At 43.2% G+C, this 12,400-nt stretch overlaps 1 protein-coding gene across 1 annotated transcript in view; it reads left to right on the top strand.

The window, feature by feature from the left end:
* Positions 1–12,400, top strand: part of SLC1A2 (solute carrier family 1 member 2) — a 201,236-nt gene that overhangs the window by 155,358 nt on the left and 33,478 nt on the right. The window contains exons 6-7 of the mRNA XM_082270152.1: positions 158–284; positions 10,530–10,763. Of these exons, the coding sequence (XP_082126278.1) occupies positions 158–284; positions 10,530–10,763 (361 nt within the window). The remainder of the gene's footprint in view (positions 1–157; positions 285–10,529; positions 10,764–12,400) is intronic.

Below are 12,400 nucleotides of genomic sequence, written 5' to 3'. Positions count from 1 at the left end.
TTCTGTAATTCGTGTGGTCAGCTTAGAAAAAGGAAGAAAGGTGACTGACAGGATCAACCAGATACTTCATATGCAAGTACATGTACAATATATATTTATAAAATACATATATGTGATTATGGACCAATGACTGACCCATTGTCTTATCTGCATGCAGGTCTGATTGGTTTCTTCATAGCATTTGGCATTGTGATGGGAAAGATGGGGGAACAGGCACGGCTGATGGTGGAATTCTTCAGCATCCTCAACGAGATTATCATGAAACTTGTGACTCTAATCATGTGGTAAGTTGGTGCATGAGTCTTTCTGTGGTGCTGAAATAAAAGCAAAATACATTATGGCTGACATATTAAAGTGGCCCAGGGACTCCTTCCTCATCAGAATTAAAGTTTGCATTAATCCATACAAGAGGTTAAAGTAAACTTTTTGCTTTACCCTGTATGGATATAGTGCAGGTTAACTTTAAAAGTGGGGAGCCTACTGAAACACCACAATACGTGGTCCCCTTTTTTCCAATGGCACCTAAACTCTACATCTCCTTCAAAGACCTTCAAACAGCCAAGCTCCCATGATATATTGCTTTTTCCTACCAAAGAAAATGAAGAAAATGGGCTTTAAAAATGGGACAAAATGTTACTAGGACCCAGGGCCACTGATAGGGGGAGGGACCACCAGCCCTCTTGTAGGGGGGCCCGAGCACACAGGGGGGCCCACACAGAGAGGGGGATTAGTGATGGACAACAAATACAGAAATCTTCCTCCAGCACCTGAATCTGATCTGTCCCTCTCCCTGCTATCCGCTTTTATCTGTTGAGAAAGAGACAGTCGTCCCTCACTAATCCCCCTCCCTTGTGTGGGCCCCCCTCCCAGCACTTATCTCTGCTCAGGAGTTTATTTGTAAATTGTAACTTTGTTTCTCTCTCTCTGTCTCTCTGATCACTGAGCTCCAACTGCCCAGCCTGTATATTTTTCTCATCTCATCTTCTTTTTTATTTAACATAGTTTTTTTTTTTAGATTTAGCAGGAATTATGCGAGTTATGTTAGATTTGTGTCTGCTAATAGTGATTTTGTTGTCATTTTAGCTAAATATACCTTTAACCACTTGCCGACTGCCGCGCGACTATTTACGTCGGCAGTCAGCCCCTCACAGCCAAAGCGACGTAGGGCTACGTTGCTAGCCTGTAAGGGTTTTGGGAGCGAGCGCGCGCCACGGACCCCCCCCGCGCGTGTGCCCGGCGGACCCGATGTCCGCCGGGCACTCGCGATCGTCCGTGACAGCGGGAGAAAGGCAGGCGGCTAATGTAAACAAAGCCGCCTGTCAGTCTCCCCTGTGTAAGAATGGTGATCAAACGGTTCTACTATGTAAGTCCGTTGATCACTGTTCTTACACATCAAGCCACAGCCAATCACAGTTAGAAACACGCCCCTAGGACACACTTAACCCCTCCCTCTCAAAAAAAGTTAACCCCTTCACTGCCAGTGTGATTTTTACAGTAAAAGGGCATATGTATAGCACTGATTACTGTAGTAATGTCACTGGTACCCCCAAAAGTGTCAAAAATGTCAGTCAAGGGTCCGATCTGTCTGCCCCAATGTCGCAGTCCCGCAAAATAAATCGCAGATCGCCGCCATTACGCGTTAAAAAAAAACAACAAAAATGACAAAAATCTTTCCCTTTGTTAGTAAACGCAATAACTTTTGCGCAAACAAATCAAAATACGCTTTTTGCGATTTTTTTTTTTACCAAACATATGGTAAAAAAAAAAATTGGCCTAAAATGTTAAAAAATTTTGATTTTTACATTTTTTTTGGGAATTTCATATAAAAAAATGTGAAAAATATTGTTATTTTTGCAAAATTGACGCGCTTTTTTTGTTTATAGCGCATGATCAAAAAATCACACAAGTGATCAAATACCACCAAAAGAAAGCTCTGTTTGTGGGAAAAAAAGGACACCAAATTCGTTTAGGTACAGCATCGCACGACCGCGCAATTGTCCGTTAAAGTCACGCAGTGCCGAATCGTAAAATAGGCCCTGGTCAGGAAGGGGGTAAAATCTTCCGGGGCTTAAGTGGTTAATATTTTCTTGTGGGGGGGGCCCTGCCAGGTAGTCTGTACGGGGCCCCGCGATTTCTAACAGCAGCCCTGGTAGGATCACATACTCCTGCTTGCCTTCTCACCAATCTCATCAAGCTATCTACACGGCTCCACCTTCTACTTGACCCTCAAAGTCACATAAGGGCTACATTTTCCTTAACATCTTCAGGCCTGATATTTCATGACCCATGATTTCATGACATTCATGAATCCCCTCTGCCCTGGCTTTGTATCATTCTGAAGGTTTTTTGTTCTTCTCACAAATCAGGCTCATTGTATGCTCAGCTCCATTCACCCTGAGGTTCAAACTCACATGTTGCCAAAATCTTGTACCTGAATGCGATGCTGCAATTGGCAACACACTTCTGCATTGGCCTTAGTTGCAGGTTGAACAATGACCATCCTGTCTGAGGTTAGAAGCCACCTCAGAGGACAACATTTCCTCACCATTTTTTACGGGTCCTTTGTCAATTCTTGCGAAAGCAGCAGGCTCAGTATTGGAGAGACAATGAGGTCTCTTGGGAGATCCTGGAATAGATACAGGTGGACAGGTTCCATGTTCTCAGAGGAAATGAGCTCAGGAACTGTCACAGCCATTGATTTTGCCTTAAGAAAAGAGCCATTTGCAAAACAGTTTAGAGAGAACAATGCGTTCCCAGTTTCACAAATTGCTACATTCTAACTTCCCCTTGAAATCACATCTGGTTCCTTATTATAAATTGTTTTAGTGTTTAGACTTTGTGGTTTTTATCAAGTGACACTGGATCTTTAGGTTTGGTCTGGTTTGTAGATACTAAAAACAAGCATCACCTACCAAATCATTTTTAAAGGTCATGCTGCCCAAATCTGATATTTGAGTATTTGGTAGATGGTCGTATGTTGAAACTACCAGCATTTTCTGATCTCTTTAAGGGACTCAGGATATTTCCAGTAGCATTTATATATCTTTATCATCGGCCTTGTCCCCTCTTTTGGGTGTTGAATTGGTTCTGTTCAGTTTTTGACTCACTGGTACTGCTGGGTTTTATGGGATTTTCTTCACATTTTAATTTAAAATGTGATATGCTACAGCTTTTGAAGAAACCCTGTACTGAGATAAATATACAGTAATTGGGTTGCCTTTGCTTTAAATTTTATTTATTTATAATAAAGAAACAAAGGAGGTATTCCAATACAGCATTTACACAGTCTTATCCATTATGATCAAGGTGCCAACATATAGTTATTGCATCTGTAAACAAAATATATATAATTTATTAACATTGATGAATAACAAAAGTTTCCTACTTGACCTAGACCAATCTATGCCAACTATCCAGATTCTCCCCTGCCTCTAGAGTTTTTAATTTTTTTAAATATCAAGAAAAGAAAGAAAAGAGAAAAATGAGAAAGAAGAAGAGATAAAAAAAGGGGGGGTAGGGAAGGGGAGAGGGAAAAAGGGGGGGGGATATATAAAGTAAAAGGGAGTTTTCTGCAACTAGTTCCACATTTATATTGAGCCCCGTATAGCCTATCTTACCAAAGCCCATAATATGGGGACCAAAATGACCATTACATCATATCTAGAACCCGCAAAGTGGTCTCAGATTAAACGACCAGGAACACTTCTTAGTTTGAGAAATTTTTCCTCCTCCAACCCCCTTCCTCCCACCCCCCCACCCCCCTCAGAGGGGTGAGGTGGGGGAGAGAGAGAGGGAAGAAGGAAAAGTAGAAAGAAGTAGAGAGAGGAAGAAAAAAAAAAGGGGGGGGTAACAAAAACCCCAAATTGTGAAGAGTGCCTTTACCAATGGTCTTATATATTCCCGCATCATATACACTGTGTCTCTTGTGTCTGTATTCCATCTCGTGCCCATCTTGCAAAACCATCTCAGTGTCCCTTTTAAAGTGTCACTTCAAATCGTGTCCGTCATTCAAACTTATTACCTCTTAGTGTATATATCTGTGGGGAGGGGAGTGAAAAGTGTCATTACTTGTGTCCACTTCGACCTATACGCATCATCTATCGTGCCTCATTAATTCATTCTTACTGCTTCTTAGTGTATTGCCTTGGCTGACCTCTTCCTGAAAAGGCTAGATGCTTGGTAGTTTACTTTGAGTCAATGAACAAAGATCACTGGTCCTAATGTCACTTGTTACATATTTGCTCTGGGTCTGTGCATTGCGGTTTTTGCATATCATTTAGCTTGACCCAAAATTCTGTGTGTTACAATCTATTCAAAGTGCTCCACAATGCCCCTCAACATGCTTTAATGCACAAAAGCACATGCCTGCAGCTACTTAACACCATGAACGTTCCCAAATATATTGAAAATGTCCATTCCCATCTCAATTTACGGCTGTTGTGATATACTAAGGGCATGCACTAAAATTCCATGTGTTGAGGTGCCTTACACTTCATTCACTTTAACAGGTTGTCTAATGCAAAGTGCCTAAACGCAGTGCTGTATTTTGGCCTAGGCCGGCAAGGCCCAGGCCTAGGGCGGCACTTTGCAGGGGGGCAGCAAAAAAGCTGCCCCCCTCCACCTGAGACTCTATTGGCCACTGGTTGCTAGAGCCGCCACCCCCCTCTCTCTCTCTCACTCACCCCCCTTTCTCTCTCTCATTCTCACCACCCCCTCCTCTCTCTCTCACTCCTCCTCTCTCTCTCACCCCCCCTCTCTCTCTCTCACCTCCCTCTCTATCTCCCTCCCTCATCCACCCCCTCTCTCTCTCTCCCACCCCCTCTCAAACCCCCCTCGTGAGATCTCAGGGGGTTCATGCTGGGACTTGTAGTCCTTCAATTTTGGAGGGAGTCACATCCGTTAAAAAGGAAGGAGTGGGGCAAATTTACTTAGGAGGGGGACGGGGCGCCCAATTTTAGTCTCGCCTAGGGCAGCATAAAACCAAAATATACCACTGCCTAAACATATGAAAATCTGTGCTTTGTGGCGCAGTGTGTTGTGGTGCCAAACAGCCCTAAGACAGTACATTTTCTCTTCCTTACAACCTGGTAAGGTTCTGTGCTCATTATGTCCTCTCCTAGAAATTCTGTTATGCTGCTTGTATTTCATTTTTAGTGAGGTCCTTTCTATGGCTCATCCACATCTAAAAGGAAGGAGATCCTACAGCTATTTTCACATCACTTTACATTGCTCAGATGACCATACTTAACAATTAGTTTAAGAAAAGACTTGGTAAGACAACCCACGATTTCCTCATAACATAGAAAGTTATGAATCTGTAGAAAAGATTTTCTAAACTACTTGGAGTATATATTCTTCACTTGTAGGGAGTTTTTTTTTCCTCGAAAAAATTATACTCAAATTTTAACATAATGCTACACTGCCTCGTTGTCTTCCAAGGCATTTGGCCTTGTGATCCCTACTGAAAGGTAGAATCAGATGGTAGACTGATCCTCTGCTCAAGCCATAAGACATGTTGCCAACATGTTTGAAGGGAACCTGGAACAACATTTTCCCAAGAAAGGAAAGACTATAATCCATTCTGTTAGTCTCTATTTATCCAAAGCAATAGAACATCTGATTATCTCTCAAATTGTAGCTGTCAATGAGTGATTGACATGCCCACATGTTTCATTTATAATTCATTGTTTCGATATGTAGATCAATACAATTTTCTGGTTGAATTTATGAAATATGAAACCATGCCCAGGCATTTTTGCGACCGTTTTGTTTAGGTTAAATCCAAGAAGAAACAATAGGGCATGTTGTAAATGTCTCATTCAATTTTGGATGTATTTACAGCAGGTGTTGTGGTTGAGTAAATTTTTGCTTTATTTCAATCTTTTTGAAACATATAAAGAAAAGACTAAGGGGTTTATTTATAACAGAGAACAGATATTACTATCAGTACTACTGTCCACCCAATTATAAAATTTGTGCTACAGTATTCTATGGAGTTCCCTATGCTTAATGCAGCAGAGAAAACTCCATGATTGGAAACGCACTGGTCATGCGACCCTGACAAGTCACAAGCATGGGCTCTCCTCTAAGATTTTTTCTTCTTTAAACACTCCCCATTAATCCTAGCCAGGAAAATTATCGCGTTATCTCCCCTCGCCTACCCACTACTGCATGGCTCTCTCTACTCCTACCCACTACTGCATGGCTCTCCCTTCTCCTACCCACTACTGCATGGATCTCCCTTCTCCTACCCACTACTGCATGGCTCTCCCTTCTCCTACCCACTACTGCATGTATCTCCCTTCTCCTATTCACTACTGCATGGATCTCCCTCCTCCTACCCACTTCTGCATGGATCTCCCTTCTCCTACCCACTACTGCATGGCTCTCCCTTCTCCTACCCACTACTGCATGTATCTCCCTTCTCCTAATTACTACTGCATGGATCTCCCTCCTCCTACCCACTACTGCATGGATCTCTCTTCTCCTACCCGCTAGTGCATTGATTTCCCTTCTCCTACCCACTACTGAATTGATTTAACTTCTCCTATCTACTACTGCATTGATCTCCCTTCTCCTACGCACTACTGCATGGCTCTCCCTTCTCCTACCCATTACTGCATGGATCTCCCTTCTCCTACCCACTACTGCATGGATCTCCCTTCTCCTACCCACTACTGTATTGATCTCCCTTATCCTACCCACTACTGTATGGATCTCCCTTCTCCTACCCACTACTGCATGGATCTCCCTTCTACTACCCACTACTGCATTGATCTCCCTTATCCTACCCACTACTGCATGGCTCTCCCTTCTCCTATCCATTACTGCATTGATCTCCCTTCTCCTACCTACTACTGCATTGATCTCCCTTCTCCTACCCACTACTGCATGGATCTCCCTTCTCCTACCCACTACTGCATTGATCTCCCTTCTCCTACCCACTACTGCATGGATCTCCCTTCTCCTACCCACTACTGCATTGATCTTCCTTCTCCTACCCACTACTGCATGGATCTCCCTTCTCCTACCCACTACTGCATGGATCTCCCTTCTCCTACCTACTACTACATGGATCTCTCTTCTTCTTCCCACTACTGCATGGATCTCCCTTCTCCTACCCACTACTGCGTGGATCTCCCTTCTTCTATCCACTACTGCATGGATCTCCCTTCTCCTACCCACTACTGCATTGATCTCCCTTCTCCTACCCACTACTGCATGGATCTCACTTCTCCTACCCACTACTGCATGGATCTCCCTTCTCCTACCCACTACTGCATGGATCTCCCTTCTCCTACCTACTACTGCATGGATCTCTCTTCTTCTTCCCACTACTGCATGGCTCTCCCTTCTCCTATCCACTACTGCATGGATCTCCCTTCTCCTACCCACAATTGCATGGCTCTCCATTCTCCTACCCACTACTGCATGGATCTCCCTTCTCCTACCCACAATTGCATGGATCTCCCTTCTCCTACCCACTACTGCATTGATCTCCCTTCTCCTACCCACTACTGCATGGCTCTCCCTTCTCCTACCCACTACTGCATCGATCTCCCTTCTTCTACCCACTACTGCATGTCTCTCCCTTCTCCTACCCACTACTGCATGGCTCTCCCTTCTTCTACCCACTACTGCATGGCTCTCCCTTCTCCTACCCACTACTGCATTTATCTCCCTTCTCCTACCCACTACTGCATGGATCTCCCTTCTCCTACCCACTACTGCATAGATCCTTCAACTCCCAACTGTAATTTGTTTTATTGAACCACGTTTTATGAGTCAAACAAATGCATAAAATATAACTTATGATCTTTAAATTGTATTTTACTTTGTGTTCCCTAAAAACACTAATAGCCCCAGAAATGGTTGCAATTTTGGACGATCAGCAGGAAACAACCTGCCTTTATGTACCCTGCGGGCATCTGGCACAAAAGTTGACTCAGCCCGGTGGAAAATGATTGGCCAAGTTGGAAATTTACCAAATTGGAAAGTTATTGGTTGACATCCTAACAGTTGCAGTCACTGTTTGGTGGTGCCATGGTATTCAGGCAGCCTCAGATGCAGTGGCTGCCTGAAAACAATAGCCCATATGCCTTTCAACCACAACAAAAAGTCCTAGAGTTCAAAGCCATATTATATAACAATAACAAAAAAAAAAAAAACACATGGCAGACTTTTTCCTGCTGTCATTTGTGGAATCAATAAAATACCACTTTGGACTCTAGGAACTTTCCTTTGGAGCCCTCTGGGTGAAATGCACATCGGGTGACCTCTGTCTCCTGAAAGGGGCCCCTGTTTTGTGCAGAGCTGCCGAACACAAGCTTTTTGGCTTTATAGGGACTTCTCTCATTATATATCTGGGATCCATATCCAGATCTCATCTTTATCTCTCCTTTTTCATAAAGCTGTCATTGGAGAATTCTCCATTACAGATGGGAAAAACTCTTGCTGAGCCAATGAGCTGAACAAAAATGGAGCTGTGTGGAGGCCTTAATGTCCAGTATGATAAGGGAGGAGGGTTCTGTTCTTCTACAAATGAAGACTAGGTCTTCTGTTAGACCTAGTCTTCAATTGTAGAAGAACATGTACAGAAGATAGGCCTTGTGAGGTCCTATGCTGCATTGTACTGTTTTGCTGCATTGTACTGTTTTGTGGTTTTTGCACTATTATTGAACTTTTTTTGCTTTTATTTATTGTATATTTTTTAAGGAATTGAAACTCAAAAAAAAAAAAAATAGAAAAAAAATATTCAGACTGATATGTCATGTTAGAGCACTCTCTGTCACATGGTTGCATCAAGCATCCAGCACTTGGAGCATTTTCCTTAGGCTTCATTCACATATAGGCGTTTCGGATCCTGGGCAGAATTGTCACGATTCTGCCCGCAATCCCGAACGATTGCAAGTCGCGGGACGCCCGTGCGATTCCCGTGACTTGCAATGGCACACCAAACGCGGCGCAATTTTGCCACAATTGTGGCCTGATGAATGGCGGTAAAATTGCGCAAACAGAATTGCGGGACACCTGTCGCCCAAAAGAAGTACAAGAACTTCTTTTGGGCGACAGGCGTCCCGCAATTCTGTTTGCACGATTTTATCGGGATTCGTCGGGCGACAAATGCAGCAACATCATGCCGCATTTGGGGTGCTATTGCAAGTCGCGGGAACCGCACGGGCATGCTGGGACTTGCAATGGTTTGGGATCGGGGGCAGAATAGCAACAATTCTACCCGCGATCTGAAACACCTATATGTGAATGAAGCCTAAAGCCCCGTACACACGTACCGATCGTCGGCCGAACGATCGGCCGTCTTTTGTCCCCGGGCTGTCGGTGTCTGTTGAAAATTGCAAAGACAGCACAAGAATTTTGTCCGCCGACTACGGCCGACTGCAGAAGTGATGTCATGTGATGGTTAACTTTCCCTGTGTTTTTTCTTTTCTGAGCATGCCCAGTCTTGCAAATCTGCGGTCTGTCGGCCGAATTCTGTACTGACTGGCGAACAATCGGCCGCTCTGGTGTCGGCATACAAAAATTTTAATGTTTGCATGAAAGATTCTTGTCGGCAGAATGTGCGCTGACATCTGTCGGAGGCACCATACTAACAAGCGTACAATCGGCAGATCTTTCGTCCACCGACGTTTGTATGCCGACGATCGGTACGTGTGTACGGGGCTTAAGGCAAATGCTCCAAGTGCTGGATGCTTGATGCAACCATGTGACAGAGAGTGCTCTAACATGACATATCAGACTGAATATTCTTTTTCTATTTTTTTTTTTTTTGAGTTTCAATTCCTTAAAAAATATATAAAAAATAAAAGCAATTCTGCCCACGATCTGAAAAGCCTATATGCGAATGGAGCCTTACTGTTTTGTTTTTAGATTCAAATATGTAATTTTCCTTGTATTCCTCAGTGTTAAAAGGGTTGAACAGTTTTCAGATCTGTTTCAGGGGAAGCAGAGGAGATCCAGAAATAGATATCTGTATTCTTGCAACTTGAAAAAAAATCAATAAAAAGATATGTGATCAAACAGTCCTCCTTCATTACTATTGTGATTTGTCAGATTCAGCCTCTTGATCCAGTGGACCCAATTTGTAAAGCACGTTTCTTTATTTTATAAATGTGGGAATGTTTTTTTCTTTATTTTTTTCTTTTTAAAGTAGTGGTATGGTTGCAGTACAATCATTATTTCAATCATTCTTCTGGATGGAATTTAAATTGAAACAGACAGGACTGCAAGCTCGCGTAAATCGCCATCGAAAGAAATTATTCATGGATGCAGTCAAACATCTCAGTTGGATTTTTAAAAAAAGTATTGTAAAAATACGTTTGTATGTGCATAGCCAGCAATAACATATTAACTAAAACCCAGATTTATTCAGGATTCTAGTAGTCAAAGAGGGAATCCTCTATATACCCTATTTGCAAGTACAGTATTTTTTCCATACTGCGATTATGTCACATGGCTGATTGCACTACGTCATTATTTTTTGGTTTAATGAACCCAACATGTTTCACTTTTAGGTACTCTCCTTTTGGTATCGCCTGTCTAATCTGTGGGAAAATCATCGCCATTAAAGATCTGGAACAGGTCGCCAGGCAGCTTGGAATGTACATGGTTACCGTCATCGTTGGACTAATCATCCATGGAGGCATCTTCTTGCCGTCACTGTACTTCGCCATCACCAGGAAAAGCCCGTTCTCCTTCCTGGCTGGTATTTTCCAGGCTTGGATTACCGCTCTTGGTACAGCTTCCAGGTATGATCTCCCCACCTTTGTGCTATCATCTTTGCTGGACAGAAAATGAGAGCATCAATATTAGACATATGCAGAATGGAAACATTTGTTTTGTATAGATTTGTTATGTTACTAATTTTGTTTCGTTGATTCGTTTCGGAATTCATTTAGTTTTGTTTAATTTTTGTTTAGTTTATTAATTTTCTAACGAATTTCAAATTTTCAGAACGATTCAAATTTGGATCAGTCAAAAAATGATTTGAATTCTGTGTGAAAAATAGCTGGTTATTAAGCAGTGGGCTGGGACGTAAACAAAAGAATGTCGGCAATAGAAAAATCTGAAAAAAATAACAGCGTGGAGTCCCCTCCCCATCCCCCCGCTCCCAAATCCATACCAGGCTCTTCCGGTCTGGTATGGATTCAAAGGGAAATCCCACGTGAAAATTTTTTTTTAAAAGGCGTGGGGCCCCCCTCAAAATCCATACTGGACCCCTTTCCCAAGCATGCAGCCCAGCAGGCCAGGGAGGGGAGGAGGACGAGCGAGTGCCCCCCCCCCCTCCTGAACCATACTAAGCTACATGCCCTCAACATGGGGGGGGTCTCTGCCCCCATACCCCAAAGCACCTTGTTACCATGTTGATGGGGACAAGGGACTCTTCCCCACAACCCTGGGCTGTGGTTGTGGGGTCTGCGGACAGGGGCTTACCAGAATCTGGAAGCCCCCAGATAGCTCACCCCCTCCCCTTTACTGGCCTGCCAGGCTGAATGCTCGGATAAGGGTCTGGTATGGATCTTGAGGGGGACAACAAACTATTTTTATTTTTAATTTTGGTTAAGGGGTTCCCCTTAAAATCCATTCTAGACCCAAACGGCCTGGAATAGATTGGGGGGGGGGGGGACCTCACACTGTTTTTTCCCCTGAATTTTCTATTGCAGGCATTCTTTTGTTTACATTTTAGCTCTCAGCGTCATCAGTTGTTAAGAACGCGTCTGCCGGCTTCCTGGCCCACTGCTTAAACTCATTAAATTATTATTTTTTTTTTCCAACCTGAAAGAGAAACACATAATGAGCTAGTATGCGGTGCATACTAGCTCATTATGAAATACTTACCTTAGAACAAGCCCCCGCCGTGCCGCCCGTTTACCTGTATGACGGGCGACATGTTCAGTCACCCGTCTTCTGGGATCGTGGCATCCGGCCATCTGATTGGCCGGACCTGCGATTACGTCACTCCCGCGCATGCACGCGGGAGCCGATGGTCACGGCACGGGGCTCTGAAGGAATGGCACCAGCGGCCATTCTTTCAGAGCGAATGACCCAGTGATGTCACTGGCTGCATTTAAGGTAAATATCTCCTAAACGGTGCATGTTTAGGAGATATTTACAGTACCTATAGGTAAACCTTATCATAGGTAAAAGTTGCAGAGGAGGGTTTACTTCCTCTTTAACAACCAGCTATTCTTCACACAGAATTCGAATCGGTTTTAACTGATCCGAATTTGAGACGTTCCAAAAATTTGGAGTTCATTAGAAAAGAATTAAACAAAAGTAATTTTAGCTCATTTTAAAGATGTAACCAAAAATTTGTCCGAAATTGTATTTGGACCAAAACAAATTGCAGATGTCTAATCATTATATCTACTCATTTTCTAATGTA

The sequence above is a fragment of the Pelophylax lessonae genome (assembly GCF_965119305.1).
Source record: "Pelophylax lessonae genome assembly, chromosome: 10".
In the NCBI taxonomy this organism is placed as follows: Eukaryota; Metazoa; Chordata; class Amphibia; order Anura; family Ranidae; genus Pelophylax; species Pelophylax lessonae.
Note: the sequence above shows the minus strand (reverse complement) of the source record. Positions and strands in the feature narration are given on the sequence as shown.